Here is a 19,639-nt window from a genome sequence, read left to right as displayed (position 1 = left end):
TGTCAGGGAGTCATCACAGTCACTTCAGTCACCATCCAGGATAATTACCCGATCACAGTCACCTGAGTTCTGATCACCCGCACCTGCTGTCACCAATCAAGCCACACTACAAATACACACACAGCACAGCCACTCACTGTCCGGTCTACCGTTCACTCCTACGAACTACTCTGGACTCTCTCTGCCAAAATCTCCTATAACGAATTACCTGCTGTTCCTCCCACGATCCTCCAACGACTCCGTGGAAACGGCTCCACGATCTCCAACGTAACCGGCATACGATCCTCTCCATCAGAACTCAGATAAGCACCCTGGAACCATTCACTGTGTTGACATTCACCTGCCTTTCACTCACCTATTCCAGTCATCCACTTATCCAGTCAATAAACCATCCTGTTTTGCACTTATCTGTTGTGTCTGGCCTTGCTTTGTGACAGGAATATTCAAGTTCTACCGCTGTTCTCATATCACTTGGCTGTGTGGTATATGAAAGTAATTTAGAGAAACTTTCACAAATGGAAAAAGTAAATAATTTGCATTATGTAGAGGAACTGCTACTGAGAGTACAACTTGACACGCTTTCTGAATGAGTTCAATTGAGACAATCTGAAAACTATTGATTAGCGACTCATTAGACGTTTATAAAAAGCTGGAAGGTGTACAATACAGTGGTCCTAAAAACATGTGGATGCTTGTGGACACTTATGTTATACCTTTTCTCAGATCAAAACTCTTAACCCACTGCTGTCAAAATAATTTTTCATGATGTATGAAGTCAGAATCATAAATGGCAGTAACAACTTTCAAAATTTTATAGACTATTACTATTTAAATTAATTGCTGTTTTTGTTTTTTTAATGTATGACCATCAAAGAATCCATAGAAGAAAAAAACCATCTACATCTTCCATGCTATAATAATAAAGGTTTCTTGATTAAATCAGCATTTCAGAATGATTTCATATTGATCAACACTGCCCAGCAGGCACCGGACGTCTATGTAACGTCAGGTTGACGTTGGACATGGAGTCAGACAGACGTTGCATTTTGGTTGAAAATGAAAATCGGGTTGACGTCAATATTTTACGTCAATTTGACGTTGACTTAACATTGGATTTTGATTACACAACCTAAAAACAACAACATATCAACGTCAGCTGACGTCGGTATTGGACATCAATTTAACATTGACATTAGACATTGAATTTACATTGAATTTTGGTTACCCGACATCGCAACCGAAATTTTACCAAATATCAACGTCTTATGACGTTGTGTGCCTGCTGGGTGAAGACTGGAGTAATGGTATAAATCAATCAAATCAAAACCAATCAACCTCCTATACCAGACTGATTGGTAGAAATACAAATAATATGCACTTAATATTTTCGTATCTTTCTTTGCTTTTTAAAAAATATTTTTTAAGCTAATATTTAGAAGGTGCGTCTTTTACACAATCCGACAATATTTTCAAAGCGCTAGAAGTCGTAAACTTTTAACTTTAAACAATGATGGATTCAAGTCTATATTACAAAACAAAAAGTCTACGGCCTTATAGTTTGGGTATATTTAATGGTGCCTATGTTTATGCTTCTACGGTCAGGTCTCTTTGTAATTATCTTCCCACATATTATGCAACTGACCCTGGAAAAATATTACTTCAACATGCTAATGAGCCATGCCAGCATCGCTTTCCAAGCCATGTCTTTCCATAAGGGCTGAAGGTCTATCGGAACATAAAAGTGCATGTCCATGCAGTAGCTTCTGTGGTCTCCTTGTGGGATAGTAGAAGTGTGAATTTTAAAACATGGCTCTTTCCTACACCAGATACAGGTGACATTTCAAGACCTGTCTGTGAGAGGTCCTGCAGAAACCTGAGATCATTTTCAAATGCATTCTCGCCCGTCTTAGTACCTACCACCAAACCAGTGTCCTGTATAATCTCTGACCACTGAGTGTTCACTGGTCCCACTGGGCTCTGATGGAGCCAGAGATGAAACCGCAATGCAAAGACCTCAGGCAAGCTCTGACTTCATCTGATGGAAACGGCTTCAGTTTTGCAGAGCCCTGACTGACAACATCTGTGGTGAAGAAAAACTGAGCTTGACCAGTGGTGATATCTTCCACTGGATTCACGAGTTTCCCAATTAGTGTGGGTTACATAACATCCTCATTCCTAGTTTTCAGAAAAGCAGGGACAGTGTCTCTGGTGTAAGGACAGTTTCTGTGATAAGACATCTGACGTGTGCTGCAGTGTTGCTGTGTATCAATTTTCAGGCTTGTTTCTACCAAGAAATGTACTTTCGTTTGCGAGACAACTGTTGTTCTATTCATTCATTGGTGAATGAGGGACTGATGGCATTGTTGAAACAAGCCTTGACCTCCTTTGAAGTAAAAAAATAGCAAAGTGACAATACTACAGGAGAGGATAGCACACACTCCAAAAACACAAAAAATGGTATCCTAGCAACAGGAGACTGATGCCGGAGGGTTTCGCTTTATTCCAGAAATGCATCTAGAGCTTAATCTGCTCAGATCTTTCTCGGTCTGTAAGCTACTTGACTAAAGCGGTTTAAAAAAAATAGACTACCGATTACTTGATTGCAGATTTTTCTCTTTTTTCTTTTGTACTTTACCCTCTTTTGCACACATATAATAAATATTTTTTTAAAAATTACATTTTACTTAAAATGTTAATTAAATGTAGAGTTGGCACAATATTTTCAACTACTTATTTAAAATTCTCCCCCCCACCACCTTTTTGTCTTCACTAGTTCATTTTAAATGCTCAAAAGTGATTTTTAAAAGTACAGAAATATTTCATGTTGTGTCTCAGTTATGTAAATTAAGTAAGGGTTTTCACAAAAATACAATAAAATAAAGAAATGCATTATGTGCTTGCGAAGTGAAATAAAATCTGTGGCAAAATCCTGCAATAATAGAGGGTTAAAATTTTCAATAAAACTATTACACATAAATTGTCCCAGTTTGAACTTTTTCCATCAAAACAGTAGAAACATGCCAACCCTAGATGACTCTGGTGGATTTACCTGTGAACTGAAAATAATTGTGATAGAATCATTCTTTTTAGAGATTTAAAGTGCCCCTATTATACCATTTCAAATATTCCCTTTCATGCAGTGTGTAATGTAGCTGTCACAATACACTTTAGAGGAACGAGGAGACGCTGGAGAATACTTTCACAAGACTTTAATTCCATGAACCAAGGCAGACGAACACAGGAAGACGTTTAACAGCGGACAGAGAACTAGGGACTGGGAACACTTTAAATACACAGAACAGGAAGATGGGATGACAAGACACACCTGGGATCAATGGAAATAAACATGGGAAACACCTGGGAAGAAATCAACTTAATTAATCAGGGCAGGAACAGGAAACTAACCAAATAAGGGCATGGGAAGGCACATGGGGAGCAGGACACACACAAAACATGGAACAGAGTCTGACAGTAGCTGTATGTGAATGTAAACGATCTGCAAAGTTGTAAAGTTGAAAGTGCAAGACAAATAAAGTTATCATCTCCCAAAAGAAGAAAAAAATAGACTCTGAACAGCCTAAACAAGTCATCAGTAATTCGAATGGCTACACGTCACTGGGTAACACATTTGCATAATGCCCACCTATATTCTACATTGTCCGGCCGTGAACAACTTGACCCCACTCTCAAACACTGTAGATGTTTGTGTGGCTAACCTCAGGTCGAGAAGACGCTGTGTCCAACACTGTGAAAGTAAATTCGTAAATTCAAATGTATCAAGTATAGGCTCACAGAAAGGAGGAGTTTAGAGAGACTGAATCTTAGAACTGCTTCGAACGCATCGTTTGAGAATCGTTGGAAAATGAGATGATATTAATTGCATATTTTGAGAAAACGAAAGCGTTTTTTGACCTTGCATGCATGTAAACCTATTGGAGACTCCCAAAACAATATTAGGAACCTTTAAAATGGCATAATAGAGGCCCTTTAACCAAACCTTATTGCAAAGAGGACAGAATCAAATTATTGAGTTAATAGTTGATAATAAACAGCTTCATCTAAGCTAATATGGATGTTCCTTGCAAGACAAAAAGGATAGATTTATGTATAGGTATGTCCGATTTATAAAGGTCTGTCTGTGTCACAGCTCCTGAAGCGTGGAATGTTGCTGCATGGCTAAAAACCTAAGAGCACCTAAGAGCAGAAGCAAACTGTGTAAGATAGCTTAAAAACATAATCATTCAGAGATGCTGTTCTTTCATGAATACACTTTGTAAAACCACTTGGCTTTTAGATAAGCTCTAAAGACTGCTGGAGACTGAATACAGCAAAAACCACAGCAAGGCAGTGGTCAAGAAAATTTGATGACAAGAAATGTATACATTTTCCAAACTATAAACAGTGGTTTGGCCTGTTTCTAAGCAGGATGCTTAATCACTGAGGTAAGAAAATCTAAGTAAAGGGTAAGAGGGAAGAAAACTGAAAAAAAAAAAAAAACTATTTGGATCATGGCCGAATTGCCATCACAAGGTGAGCATTAATTTTCAACAATTCAGCGGTTCCACAGTTTTGCAGAAAGCGCTGCAAATTTCCAAAGTATGCAAAGTCCATAATCCCTTGATCTGCTAAAATAAGACCATTGTTGCACTGGTGAGGGCACACACTCCTCCAATCTCATCCTCACAAGAGGACTGGGTTTTTAACCCAGCTCGGAAAGTTTTCCTGCCTGCAGACATGCCCAGTGCATTCAGGCTTGCAGATGATCAATTCTTTCTAGACAACATGAACAGGCAGACCCACAATTCTTTAAAAGCAAGAGGATATATGAAGATCCCGTTTTGGAGATTTTAGGTATGGAGCCCCTAAGGGGACTTGGTGATCGAAAAAAAAAAGAGAGATTAGAGGAAAATTATAATTATCACTTTCTCTCACAAAAGTATTGCGTTCCCCCAAGAAACTTTACATTCTCTTGCGAAAGTATCGCCGTCACCAAAAAACATTATGTTCGCTTGTAAAAGCATTAAAATATAGTTTTCTCTTCCCACCTCATCTTATTTCCATCACAAACGTTCAAGCAAACACAAAAGTTTTGCAAGAGAACACAAAAGCATTCAAATTATTCCTCCAATCTCATTTTTATTATCACAATGTTCCTTTAGGGACTCCGTATTTAGGTGATACACAGTGTAGGAATTATCTATGTGGGATGAACGAATGAAGTTGAAAGCAGGATACTTACAGTATTGACTGATTTCATGAATCCCGAAAATAACACTTAATGAAGTTAAAGACAAAGTTTTCTAGAAAGAAAATAATACAGATGTTAAGAAAAAAGGTCCAGAAATTGCATGGCACAAATTGGACAAAGTCATCAGAATAACATCTGGGACACTGAGACAAAACATCAAAGGTACACACTTTGTGTAGAGAATACGCTCTCCTGGCAGATTGCAGAAACAGCTGACGCTCACGGGAGCAATTTCTCCCTCCAAATTGGCCTCTGATGACATTGGGGACACTTTAGTTAAGTGTCAAAATAAGAAGGTCACAGTTTGCGTCAACAGAATAGGAATGCTGATTGTGCTCTTTGGAGCAGCTAGTGCCCTGCCATTGTGCCTCCTGGACACTTCATTAACAACTTCATTACACAGCATTTCATTAGGCAGCAATAAATAAACAGATAATCAATGCATTCACACTTGGACAAAGCCTAGATTAATGCTACAAATGGCTCTACAAGCTCAAGTGAAATACTGCTTGTGGAAATTCAAAAAAATAGGGATATGCAAAACTATATATACTCTATATATATTTTTGCAATTGATAATAGGTGAGTAGCCTGAATGGCTAGTTGGTTTTCAGAAAAAGACCAACCAGAATAAGAATAATAAGGCTGGCTTTGGATTCACCTGACATGCGATTAGACGCATTTCTTTAGGGACAGGAGAAGAGGACATGTTCATGTGTTCAAAAACAACTGGGTCTTGAGATGCATTTATTAAAGTTTAACTATTTTAAACACATGTCAAGGGTTACTCCATAAAAAAAATGAAAATTTCCCATTATTTACTCTCATGCTGTCCCAGATGTGTATGACTTTTCTTCACATGACCGCAAACAAAGATTTTTAGAAAAACTCTCCATCTCTCTGAGCTCATATAATGCAGGTGGATGGGACCCTCAAAGTCGACGCTTCAAAAACCATGCAAAACAAACACAACAGGAACCTATTCAACTCCATTTTAGGCTTGCTGCGGTAGTTGGTGTTACTGGTATTACCCGGTGTTCGGCCGTACACCGATTACATTACTTGCGCACCGTGGTACCGCCCCCACTGTCATTTTGCTTTTTATAGAAATAAAAACGGTTTAGTTCAGTTGGACAACGGACGCTACAGTTGTAAGCTGAAAGTGTCTGCTCTTCTCCACACATGCTGCAGAGCTGCAGCACAGTTCAGCAGAAGTCAGATTTCACCAATCACGTGAAAAGAGTAAACACTGATGAGATGATGGCAGGGGATTTGTTTTCAAGTGAAATGAAAAATCGTCTGTTTGGCGATATCTTGCTTTTAAAAGATCACTTCTTAAACCAGAGAAGGTTTAAAGTTTCCGTTTTAGTCTTGGAAAGTGAAAGGTGTAAAGATGTATCATCTTTTCTTGTAAAACATGATACCAAGATCGCAAATTCCAAAGCCCAGCCCCCCGGTGTTACCGGTAATAAGGTTTTTTTTTAAAATTTTGTGCAAGTTTATACAAGAACAATACAAATATTTATAACTTCTTAAACTATGAACCATCAGTTCTAACTGTGAGACAGGATTTTGAAGCATCAACTTTGGGGGACCATACACGTGCACAATATGAACTCAGAGATGATAACAGAGAACTCAATGCTCAGTTTTGCTCACTCAAAGACAGCTGTCCAGCTTAAGAGTTTCACACAGAACATTTACAGACATACTACTTTACCATTCATCGAGAGAGCATACCAATGGCTTATTTAAACTATACACTTGTCTCCAAAGTGCAAATTCTCTATCTCAGTTTGTATCGTCTCATGTGTGGTTCAATGTATGAATCTTATTCGTGTCTCTCTCTCTTTTTTATTTTTTAGAAAGGACTCACTATTGTTTAATAAGGAATGTGGGAATTCGTGACAGGCTACTAAAGCCAGCTGAGAGTGTCTCTTTGCACCAAATCTCTCCTGGGCCAAACAAGCAAGAAAGACTTGCCACTGTTGCCACAAAAAAAAGTGTAGAATATGGTCTCATGTTGAATTTTCTTTGCCCTTTAAATCTGCCAGGGATTCACTAATGTCCTACATGCTGTGACAGGACACATAGGATGGTTTGTTTAAGAATACCATGTTGTGATTCATGTCTTGTGCGTACAGGAAAAACAAGTTTTAAAAGAGCAACACTTCCTACGCTGGTCAGCAGAGTGGCACACCCTTTAAACTTGTAGAATATATTTAAGAAAAGGAATAAACCTGACTAAAGAACTCTGCCAAGATATAGGGTAATGCAATATGAGAACTTTTAAAACAGTTTAGGGGTGTCCTACCTTCCTCTTGGAAGGCCACCTTCTTTTTTAGCTCCAGTACACCTGGCTGGAAGTTTCTAGTGATTCTGAAGACCTTGATAAGCTGTATCAAGTGTGTTTAATTACAGTTAAATCTAACACCTTCTGTATTGTGGCCTTCTAGGAACAGGATTGGATTTAAAATAATAGAAAATAATAAAAAGATGAAAATTATCTGATCACCACATTAAAGTTTAGAATCTGAAATTCCATGAATGTTATACAGCGTCATCATACTAGACGCAATCTGCGAGCTTGTGAAGAACTGGCTGAGAGCTAGGTTAACAGGTTCACTTTGACCCTTATTGGGTAATTGCCCTTATTCTTACACAGGGTTCAGTGATTTTACAACTCACTGAGACAAGGTAAAACATCCCTCATGAGGTATCTCAAGGCAACAGCAACATACGGCCACTGAGAGATAAGCCTCGTTTCCACCGAGCGGTACAGTTCAGTACAACACAGTACGCAATTATTTCCATTTCCAGATGTGAATGGTACCAAATTAGCAAACCATACCATACCACTTTTTTGGGACCCTTCTGTTGGGATGCCTAGCACAGTAGTCCATCATGTGGCATATGCTACATAAAACTTGCCAAATTTCACCTGTTAGGATTAAACCAAACCTATGAGGATAAACTAAAATACCAAGCATTAGTCATAACACATTGACTCAGATAACTGCCATATTGCTGCTAGTGCTGCATTTAAAAAAGCTGAATTGAACTGCAATATAATACACATTTGGATAATTAATCATTTCGAGTTATTTTGAGATTTTGAGTTTTTATAACCACACCAGGATATTTGCTTTTGATTATTTGTACATCCCTCAGGGGCGTAGATTACACGGGGGACGCGGGGGACGTGTCCCCCCCACTTTTAATATCACGTAAATTCGTCCCCCGCACTTTTTCGGGCAAGTGTGTTCACATAGAGGTTTTCAAGGTTTTCACTTCTGAAATGATGGCTACGCCCCTGACATCCCTAATAGTATTTCTAAAGTTGTAGGACACCATTAGGTATTTAAGAGATGCAGTCATTCACTGTGGTAATTACTTGCTGTTCATGTTCAGTTTTGGTGAATTCTAAACTGAAATCAAATTTGAGACCAAGATTATCGTGTTATCATGGCAATTCCATGAGCCAATGATATCCAGATTCCCACATTCATTCAGAAGTTACCCAATAACAGGCTAGACCCAACAAGATTGTCTGTCTTCATTTACCTCCCTGGAGTCTCAGAACTGATGGACCCCCCATGGCCAGATAATACCCCCTATGAGCATCATCTCATTGCCATTTCCTACCTTTGGTCTGTCTTTTTGTTTTATGCTCATATCGAAAAATATGGGTACAAAGCACCCCAATGTCGCTATAAGCACGCCAATAACTGTAGTAACTTTTTTTTTAAACATTATATTTATTACAATTTTGAAATGGCTTAAAATAGATAATTTACAATAACAATGAATTAAACAACCCAGAAAAAAAACAAGTATATGCCTATAAAATTAGAACAATAAAAATAGACAAGAAAATAATTAAATCAAATGTTATTAATTAAATCAAGTTATTATTAAATAACTAAAGTTAATAAACAGAAAAGGGGGAAAGGGCAACAGAAATTCCAATAACTGATATTTTGATGAAAACTATAGTTATCATAGTAAAATTTTAGGCATTTTAGGCAAGGTTAGGCTTAGGCATGTTTTCACAACCACTGATCACAAACATCAACATAAACTCAGTAGAAAAAATTACTTTCCTAATACATGTTCCCTTATGGTCCAAAATTAATAATCTCACAGTTCCTATTTTTTTCATAAAATATAATTCCTACAACTAATTTGTCAAATACATAAACTTCTTTGGTATTTGTAGTCCTTATGTAAGCTTAGAAATTATGTTTTAAACAAAACAATGGTTTCAAATATTCATGTTTGGGGACTGTTTCAAAACCAAAAGATAACCACAGACTTATTTTACTATTTAATTTTGACTCCATGGCTCGGAAATACCAATTCTCATCTGGATTTTAGAATTAAAAATTGAGCACTCTATTATTTAAAGATTTCCAAACTGACAAAAGTCCAGGTTGACCGACACAAAGACAGGAGCCACATCGCTGTAGAACATATGAGCGAGAGATATCATAGAAATCATTTAAAATATGGTTTATATGCATGAAGATCAATAGAACACTCTTGTTTTACTTTTGAATTACAATCAAAATGTAGATCATTGCAGATATGTAGCCCACAGAAACCAGTGTAAGAATATGCTAGCAATGTAGCACTACTTCCTGTCTGTGTAAAGGTTCAACTCTTGAAACCACAGAGTTGTGAGCAGTTGTGCAACACAGCTTGGGATCGAACACTGCGATGAAATATGAACCTGTCTCTGATGATTACCGCAGCACCATCTGTGCATTGGGACGGCCAAAGGCTCGACTGATTGATGAGACCCCTTAAGGAGGAAAGAGAGCAGGGGACCTCATAGTCACACACACACTCTCCAACCCATCCACTCTGTTTGCCTTACCACTAGCCATTGTCTCCAGCAAAAACCTCCACAGGTCCCACTTCACTCACTTATCACCTTCCTACGGCTGTTAGCATGTCTGAAGAATCCCTGTGGAATGAAGATACACACTCCAAACATCTATGTGCCAATCTGACCGTCTCATTATATGACACTGCACCACAGTTTGACTCCAGGCCACACATATTGACCCCAGGGGATTTAACCTTGATACAATTTATTTAACTGATCAGACAAGTTGGTATAGCGACAGGCCTATTTAAGATCACAGTGGACCACCATGTTGTGCACAAGTGGTGAATCTGATCAAACCGGTCTAGAAAATGCTGTGAGGATTCCTCAATATGTTTTCCCCTCCTGTTTGGACCCTTCTATCTATCTATCCATCTATCCATCCATCCATCCATCCATCCATCCATCCATCATTTTTGGCCTTGGGTTGAGATTTTTGTATCATGTTTTACAAGCAAATACTATTTCACATTTAATTTAATGTGCTATTAGCCGAGTGAAAATTGTTTCTACATCAAATGTTGTATTAGTGTGCGTAAGTTACAACTTAGCCTAGCTGCAATGTAAAGGAGCAACGTTACAACTCATGCACTTATAACTTTTACACTAGATATTTTTGTGTTGCACCATTAAACTTAAAATGGTAAAATGTAACTCAAATTGATAAAACAGTAGACTGATTGAACTGCATTAATAAGCTCATGTTTTATGTGAGGCAAAAGACCGAAACGTCATATTATATGACTAGACATTATGGAGAGCTTACAACCTGCTAGCTACTTAAGTGCAACAGAATAAATAATAGAAAGTATAAATACCTATATATAAATATAAAAAAAAAGATATTTATCATTGTGGTGATGAACATTTGGGGGAAATCTGCTTAATTTTCACAATGCAAAAAAACGAATAGTCCTAATAATAGCAATCAATCAATCAAATAAATAATGCATATATATATATAAATATCGCTGATGTTTTAAACACTGTTTAAGGTCACTCTATAAATTACAAGCTTTCAAACCATTGTCAATTGCCATATATATGCTATATTAAAACTGCGCAACTGCGAAGACAAAAGCTAGCCAACCCATCAGGAAGCATCTTCAGTTGTCTGAGAGTCAAGGAGAGCCTGTGTGCAGCACAATACTGTCCTTTCATCTGAAATCCTGGTGCTGCTGAAGTGCGGCTAAAGTCAGGCTTAACATGTCATTTCATTACAGTTATCAAACAGTCAGCTCATGCGGGTGTTTATGGCTTGAATAGGGTGAACTCACTGATTTCTTTTTATGAGCCCTTCCACAGCATGAGAAACAAAGACCATCAGCAAATCCAAAATCCATTCACACGATTTACTTGTAAAAGCAATTAACATGGGACCTTCACTCAAGGCCACACTGACATGCAATACTGTTGTTTTATTGATCCGAGGTGATTTAGGTAATTACAACTGGGGTAATTAGCTACATCTTCAGTAATACTGTAAGACCTAAACTCTTTCGTTTACTGTTACCTGTTAAGTATATACAATTAATATAATCATTTGCATTTGTACATAGTTCACCTAAGCTGTTTTGCAAGTTTGCTCTTTGAGTTTCATATCATGTACAGAACTTAAAACGAAAGCAAAAGATAATGATTACCCTTATAATCTTAGCATTAATTAAATAACTCTTTGAAATCAAGTCTTCCATTTCGCTGTTCTAAGTGTTATTAACTGTAGTTTCACAGGAGCATCTTAAAACTGCTTAAACCTCCAATCTCAAACATATGAACGATTAGTAGACTGATGAGCAATACTGTTAAAAACCCCATGAAATGGATAATAAAGCAGATTTCACACAGCACAGTAAAACAGATTTTTAGCTGAAACCATGAAACCTTGGTGATTAATAAATGTCACAAAAAGCCAACGACTACTGTCACTTTGAGAGCCAAAAAAAGCATATCAGGCAATGCACAATTAATACCTGCGGCTCCTAATGATATATTCAAGTCTTATGAAGCGAAACGATCGGTCTGTGCAAGAAAATGAACATTATTTACAACATTATTGCCTGTAATCCAGAGCCTCAGGTAAACGGTCCGGAATGATGTCCGGTTCGTGAATGAACCATTCATTTGAACTGGTTCTTTTTAGTAAACTGAATGAACCAGTTCACCAAATCGGACTGAACCATCTGAAACAGTTCGTAGCTCGAGCAGCAGAGATCTACAAGTTACTCAAATCAAAACTCACTTTCGGACGTGTTCGACAGTCACTCCGACTCTAAAAAAGCCAAATACTGGTATATTATCCTATGAACTCTTTCAGCGCTCCAGTTACTGATGAGCTGCTGATACGAGTATGTGAAACAAGCACTTGAATGAAGGGGTGAAATTAAAGTTTTTATGGTTTCTCAAGGTTTATGTAAAAAGAAGAGTTGTTTAAGACTAGCTTATTCATTTGATACGCTTTAGACATGTAAAACACCCACGTTTCACATAATTATTGGGTGTTTTAATAATATAATTGCATATATGTTATTATTACATGGTTACGTAAACAAACTGGTCAATCAGTTATTTGAACCAGTAATTTTATGTTGCCTAATATGCTTTTTTGACTCTCAAAGTGACGGCAGCCACTGACTTGCATTTTATGAATCATTAAGAAGAAATCTTCTTTGCTGTTCTACTGAAGAAAATAGTCACCTACATCTTGGATGGCCTGAGAGTGAGTACATTAACAGCAATTTTTTTTTTTTTGGTGAACTCTCTCTTTAAATGTGTATATCTGATACAAATTAACTTTGTCAACTTTTTAAGAGCATGCCTGCCCTTAAAACTTAAAGAAACGCATTAAAAGCCACAAAACTCCAATTTTGAAGTTTAAAACTTTTCCAGTTTTAAACAATGATGGCGGCAAAAACGATCATCTATACTCACCATTGAGTCTATTGGGGATGCTCCTGTGATGATGTGGAGCGGAGAGATCATCCATAGAGCGTCTTATGGAGCCAATCTTAGTTTCTACAGTCTTGTGTATATGATTATGATGATGGTCTGGGCTGCCAGCACTTCCACCGCTGGAGGTACTGCTCCCATCGCCAACATCTCTGACAATGCTCGAACCTCCATTCAGGTTGCTCAGACTAGACTGGCTGTCTATAGAGCTCCTAGATCCTGCGCCATTCCTATCTTCATCCAACATGAGAATGATCTCCTTTAGTTCTGCATTCTCCCGGAGGACGTTTTCCTGGTTGCCTTCCAGCTCCTTGAGTTTCTGCTGATAGGTGCTCACCTCCTTCCACACGGAGCTGGCCGTATACCTCCCAAACCTCTGCCATTCCCGAGACAGCTTCTTACCTTTCTGCCGATCATCATCGAGAAAGCAGCAGAGCTCCCTGAGCTCCTGGTTATCGTCTTGCAGTTTCAGGTCTACACATTTATTACAGCACACATTTACCAACCAACCTATATTCGTTTATAATGTACAGTGAGAGAGGAGCAGATGGCTACCAGAGATATTTTACATTCCAAGACCTACAACTTTTTCGCTAAAAAGTGAAAAATGGCACGATTTGGTTCACAGGAAACATTCAAACAAACAAAAATGTAACAAAAAAACATCACACATACAGTATCAGATCACCTTGGTCAGACCAGATGTTTATTTCAGGACATTTAAGACAATTTTAACCTAGAATAACACTGAAAAGTAAAATTCACATAAAATAAAATAATACAATAAAATAAACTGACTTTTAAAAAATATATTAACTGCAGATTTACATTACTAAAAAAAAAAAAAAAAAACCTGTATCAGTTATTTTGAAGGCTATTAACATGTTAATAATGTTGCATCAACCACGTGTTTATATTCACCTATGTTTGGGTCCAATTCTATGTTCTATACAACAAAAATGTATTAAATATGTATTATTAAATGTTGGTAAATGTAGCATTCACTTCAATAAACGAGAACATAGTATGGTTTCAAACCAATAGTCACATGTTTCAGTTTTAGTAAGACCTTGACATGGCATTTTTGAATAATTGTTAAAATGTATTTAAAACCATAATAATAATAATAAATCAACAACAACAACAATAATAATAATAAAACGCTTTTTGTTTCGACCATAACCTTTTAGAGCTAATCAAGATCATCAGGATTACTAGAACAGGCAGGTGTTTTGGAGCTGGTTGGAACAACACTCTGCAGGACAGTGGTTTAGACTTTAGACAACAAAAATACTTTATACTACTGCAGAACTTTTGTTGGTGAACATCGCCCTCTAGTGGACAAAAAAATCCATCCGAGTATTACTTAAAGGCTATTCGTGGCGACGAAACCATCGACTAACAATCCGTAAAAACATAATTTTAGGTTGGCTGGTTCATAAAATATTTTCCTTTTTTAATATTTTACTTGAATACCTTAACCTTGAGCGTCGATCTCAATTAATTCTTATATTTTAAAAAATGTATACAAAAAAGTTTTATATATAAAAAAGTTACTTGTTACATTCTTTTTTTGGTACATAACGCAAAACGAAGTGCTAGATACTAGAAAAACAAAGTATTTTGATTAATAAATTATATTTTACGATTAAATATTTTAACCGCTTTTGAAGTTGCGGCTGGCTCCATAGCTCAGTGGTTAGAGCACTGGTCTTGTAAACCAGGGGTCGCGAGTTCGATCCTCGCTGGGGCCTACGTGGAGATTTTTCTTCAGACATGTTTATAATATATTATCTGTGCACCATAGTAAAGAAATGTTACAATTTCACCCAATACCAATAAGAAATACTGTACTTTAAGAGCAAAAGGACACCAACCCAGCTTTTATATTTTAATACACTGTTTAATCTCTTTGGTTAAGCAGCATATGTGTGTAATATAAAACCATTTTAAAATCAGATTAACAGAATGTTTCAGGATTTTGACATTTTTATATATATACCAGATATTTTTTACTACAGAACTTTTCACTTAAATTGTTAAGCTGATTTACCAGTAGTTTGACTGGTTCTCATTGAGCATGTAGCCTGTTATGCTTATATAATGTTCATATTTATATAATCTACACAATGTATTTAAATTGCCGCAAGCCCGCTGGCCGCTCCTTTGTCGAATCCGCCGGCCGCGCCGTTCTCAAGCCCGCCCGCCGCCGCTCACTCAAACAAACTCACTTTATGTTTACTGTGTGTGCTTCATCACCTGTGAGAAGACCTGCCCTAGACAGGTTCGTGGACCAAGTGCAAATGGGTAGTAGCAGTAATAAGGCCTTACAGATAAGAACACAATTAGAAATGACAGATTTCATGCCAAAATGTCACAATATAAAGGTGTATTCACAGGGGCGGCGTTTCAGTATAGCAGAACACCATACCCCGGCTGTGGATTGCCATACCCTAGGCGATCATCCCCTGCGACCCCAGACTGCAATTTCAACAGAGGGGGAACCAATGAGACTGTGATAATGACTTACTTTGGGGCATTCACATCAAATCTCTCTGGATCAAACTTCAACGGATCTTTAAAATAATTTTCCATTCTTTGGGAGAGGTAAGAACTGAACTGTATGGAAACAGACGAAAATGGTTCAAAATGTTCATGTTTTTATGAAGTGCAACAAGTAAAATTTATGACGCCATTGTTGTTAGAATTTATTGCTGATTTGAAATTATTAAAAAAAAATCAAATTTTGCTAAACAATGAATGTCTTTCTCCATTCAATCTGTACTTGCATTACTAGAAATAGCTGCCCCGGGCTGGTACCATGATGGCTACAGAATGAACAGACCAGTCTTACTGGGAATCTGACAGTACTCACAGCAACAGAACAGCCCCCTGGGATTTTCAGCCCATTTATAACCATGTCCTCATGTAGCCAGCGGCTGGTCCCTGGAGCAGTCGGATACAGACGCAGCGTTTCCTTCAACACCTGCAGCATTGAGTAAATAACACAAAAGACCATTTAAAGAAATCGATACAAAACCATTTGTGTTTGTAGCACGTAAAAGAACATCTTTGCCAACCAACCTGAGACAAGTAAGTGAATTTTCCAAGGTCTTCACATGAAATGTTTCTTTTCGTCCCAAGAATTTCATCCACCTCTGCTTTAGCCCTTGGAAGGAAAAGAAATTTGAATTATAAACCATTGCAAACAGTGCTGATGGAATATGTCAATTTCCAAGAAGTTTTTACCGTTTACCAGGATGTCTCTCTAATTCCATGATTGCAAACGAGAGCTGATTGGCTGTTGTCTCTTGCCCTGCAAAATAATTAAACACTATTTATAACGGCAGGGGTTTAGGAACAAAAATCAAAGCCGTAACTCACCAGCAATGAAGAAAGTCACAAAATTGTCCAACATCTGCTCATGATCTTATGCATCATTAACTTTTTCCTCCTCTGAAGCAAAAAACAGAAAGCATTAAATGGTTAAGTAACTCTACCTAATGTTGAATATGCTATATGCTAGGCGTCATGCCCATTCAAAGTGGGACACGTGCCCCCTCAGATTTGTGAGCCAAGTGGATTTTGAATGCAGCTTCCAAAAGACAAAAAAATAGCCGAATAATATTTTTTATATTTCATACAATCACAGCGGCGTGATTAGAAGGTGCAGTGCGCACAGCATCAGCTACTAAATTAAAATCTGCATTCGTTCGCTGGTTGGCGCTGAGCCAGAGAAAGACGCGTTTTTACATATAAAAACGTTATAAAAACGCATATACATATAACCAATCACACACGATTCTGTTGAGTTTATTAATGCAGTGGCCACGAGTGTAATGTAAGGATGTACGAATGTAAGCGACACGAGCATACGCAAAACAATATGATGTTTGTTATTATTCAAATGTTATATAGCCCACGTTTTTATAAAAAAAAATTTTTTATTTACCGCTTAGGCAATAACGTTGACAATAACGACGCAGCACTGAGATCTAGTAGTACCAGCACTGATATTTTGTCAGAATCAGAATTTAAGCGAATATCATTTATTTTCTTAATGAGCGCTGTCTCTGTGCTGTGATGTGGTCGGAAACCAGAACTTTAAGCTTTAAGTTACATTTCAAATGACAAGGGATCAACTTATAATCATGTTTTATATGACTTATCCCGTGAACTTATTCTCTCAAATGGCCTGGGTATGCGGAGCATTCGCAGCTCATATGGACGGAACGCCACTGCTATATAGTTGCATTAAACAAAAGTGTAAATAGAACAGATTCTTTTCAGACAAGTTTCTTACTTGTCTCTCGGAGGTCCAGGTAAATTATCCTATTTCTGATTAACATGATGAACATACAGACAATATGCAAGAAATGCACAGAAAACAGCAGCAAGCAAGTAAAACACAATATATGAGACCCTTTCTAAGATCATGATGGTGCTGTAGAGTTGCTCAGTGTATAATGCACGTCTGTCTGCCTTACTGCTATCAAATATTAAACGCTTTATTTCGGGGTCTCTGGACTTTGTTTTGAAGGGTTTTGGAAGATAGAGGGCGGTACCGGTCTTATTCCATTCCTACATTCTAAGACCATTGAACTGAGTCTGAGGCGCTTTCTGTTGTAGCATTCACCTTTCGGCACGCCACCTTTTGCCACGCCCATTACTCCGACCTGCAGCTACCCCTGTCTCGCTGAACATGACGCAGATCGTATTTTCTCATAACTCTTTATTTTCCTGACCCACTTCAGATCTTAAAGTCTCTACGAATGAGCAGACTAGTTGAATCGGGTGTGTTAGATGAAGGAGAGAGTGCTGGGGTGCTCCAGGACAGTTTTGAAAACCACTGCATTTCAGATACATGTTCTTAAATGTGACTCCCCCCTTTGGCCACGCCCATTACTCCGTCCTGCAGCTACCCCTGTCTCGCTGAACATGACGCAGATCGTATTTTCTCATAACTCTTTATTTTCCTGACCCACTTCAGATCTTAAAGTCTCTACTAATGAGCAGACTAGTTGAATCGGGTGTGTTAGATGAAGGAGACAGTGCTGGGGTGCTCCAGGACAGTTTTGAAAACCACTGCATTTCAGATACATGTTCTTAAATGTGACTCATGTATAACAAATACATGCATGCACAGTTTTAAGGCAGATTTAATCACTTTTTTGGTAACTTCATGACTTAACTGACGACATACGACATTGCATACTCGTAGTTTCATTTGCGCTTTAATATGAAAATATATACAGCGCGTAACTGCATTTGTGCATTCAATTGAAGAGCACGTATTGGGGACAGAGCATGTTCAATAACACAGCCAACATTCAGGGGTATTATTATTTTTTTTACTTCTCAGTTTATTGACATAACACACAACACTTTGCAAATGGCAGTACCACCTACAGGCACAATGAGGGAACAACAGTATTAATCCCAAACATAACATTTCCTCCCCTCATAATCAAGAAATAACACAATGCATTCTCAACAACGTTTTTATGTATTAATTTATGTTATACTCTAGAGGTAGACGGTAGACTGCTTCTTGTCTCCAGCCAGTTCGGGGATTATTCTGCCCCATGTCAGAACAGGCTCACTAATATTAATTTCTAATTGAACTAGGCCTCTTATTCCTAACAAAAGTTTGTTTCCAGAATAAAAAACATTGATAGTAAACAATTTAAAACACAAAACTACTTTCTTGAGCTTGGTGTTAATTACACTCACCGTGCACTTGGGGACACCCGGGGACAGAGCAAAGGGAACCCACTAATTTCAGTTCAGTCAGTTCAGCAGGTTTCCTTTTTTTTCTTTTTTTTCTTTTTTTAGAATTCTACATTGTCAGATGGTTTGAAGGTTTGATTACTCTGTGTGGACAATGTCTGACGGGCACCGATGGAATGTCAGATATGCCCTGGGCTAACTGAGACTGAGCTAATGGAACCTGTTGCTTCTTTTGTAATGGTGTGGAAGGAGTGACACTTACAGAGGTCTGTACAGGAGCAGGCATATCCTTGATGTCAGGGGATTGTGCCACCTGAGTTTGCTTGTCCACTCCCATGGGTGGAGGGCTGCTTGGCATGGCAATTTCTGTATCTGTTGGCATTACTGACACTTTTTTTACCTGGCGTTCAATGTCAGCATCGAGAACTGGCCAACACACACTAATGCGAGCAATGGCTTTCATCCTGACAATTCCAGGATGACCAGTGTGCAATTCTTCCAGTACTCTTCCGTGCAGCTTGTGGGGAACAATGACTTTCATGCCATGCATTAAGCACCCATGCTGGACTGACAGTTAATCACGTCTGGAGATGAAAGGTAAGAGTTCATTGTTACTGGCCAGGTTCACTGCTTGAGTCCCTTTTATGACCATTTCAAGGACTAAACACAAGGCTGGGTCAGTCAGAGTCTCACGCCAAATATCAGTAGCCCTTACAGGGAGTTTCTCAATCTGCCCCAGGTAGAACAAATATACATTGGCCATAGGCATTTGCATGGTCTTCAGTCTTTTTATACTCAATAGTGTAGTTATGCGCAGACAGAAG

General features: G+C 38.0%; 1 protein-coding gene and 1 non-coding gene across 2 annotated transcripts in view; one reads left to right on the top strand and one right to left on the bottom strand.

Annotated features, from left to right (window-relative positions):
• Positions 1-15,160, bottom strand: part of LOC107728343 (coiled-coil domain-containing protein 85C-B-like) — a 57,573-nt gene extending 42,413 nt beyond the window's left edge. Inside the window, exons 1-2 of the mRNA XM_016538483.1 lie at positions 15,139-15,160; positions 13,068-13,559 (exon numbers count right to left, since the gene is read on the bottom strand). Of these exons, the coding sequence (XP_016393969.1) occupies positions 13,068-13,559; positions 15,139-15,160 (514 nt within the window). The remainder of the gene's footprint in view (positions 1-13,067; positions 13,560-15,138) is intronic.
• On the top strand, positions 14,767-14,839 carry trnat-ugu (transfer RNA threonine (anticodon UGU)). Its single transcript has one exon. It is a non-coding gene; the product is annotated as a tRNA-Thr (tRNA).
• Positions 15,161-19,639: the final 4,479 nt, after the last annotated feature.

Source organism: Sinocyclocheilus rhinocerous, unplaced genomic scaffold, assembly GCF_001515625.1.
Source record: "Sinocyclocheilus rhinocerous isolate Xijiao unplaced genomic scaffold, SAMN03320098_v1.1 scaffold277, whole genome shotgun sequence".
Taxonomy (NCBI): domain Eukaryota; kingdom Metazoa; phylum Chordata; class Actinopteri; order Cypriniformes; family Cyprinidae; genus Sinocyclocheilus; species Sinocyclocheilus rhinocerous.
Note: the sequence above shows the minus strand (reverse complement) of the source record. Positions and strands in the feature narration are given on the sequence as shown.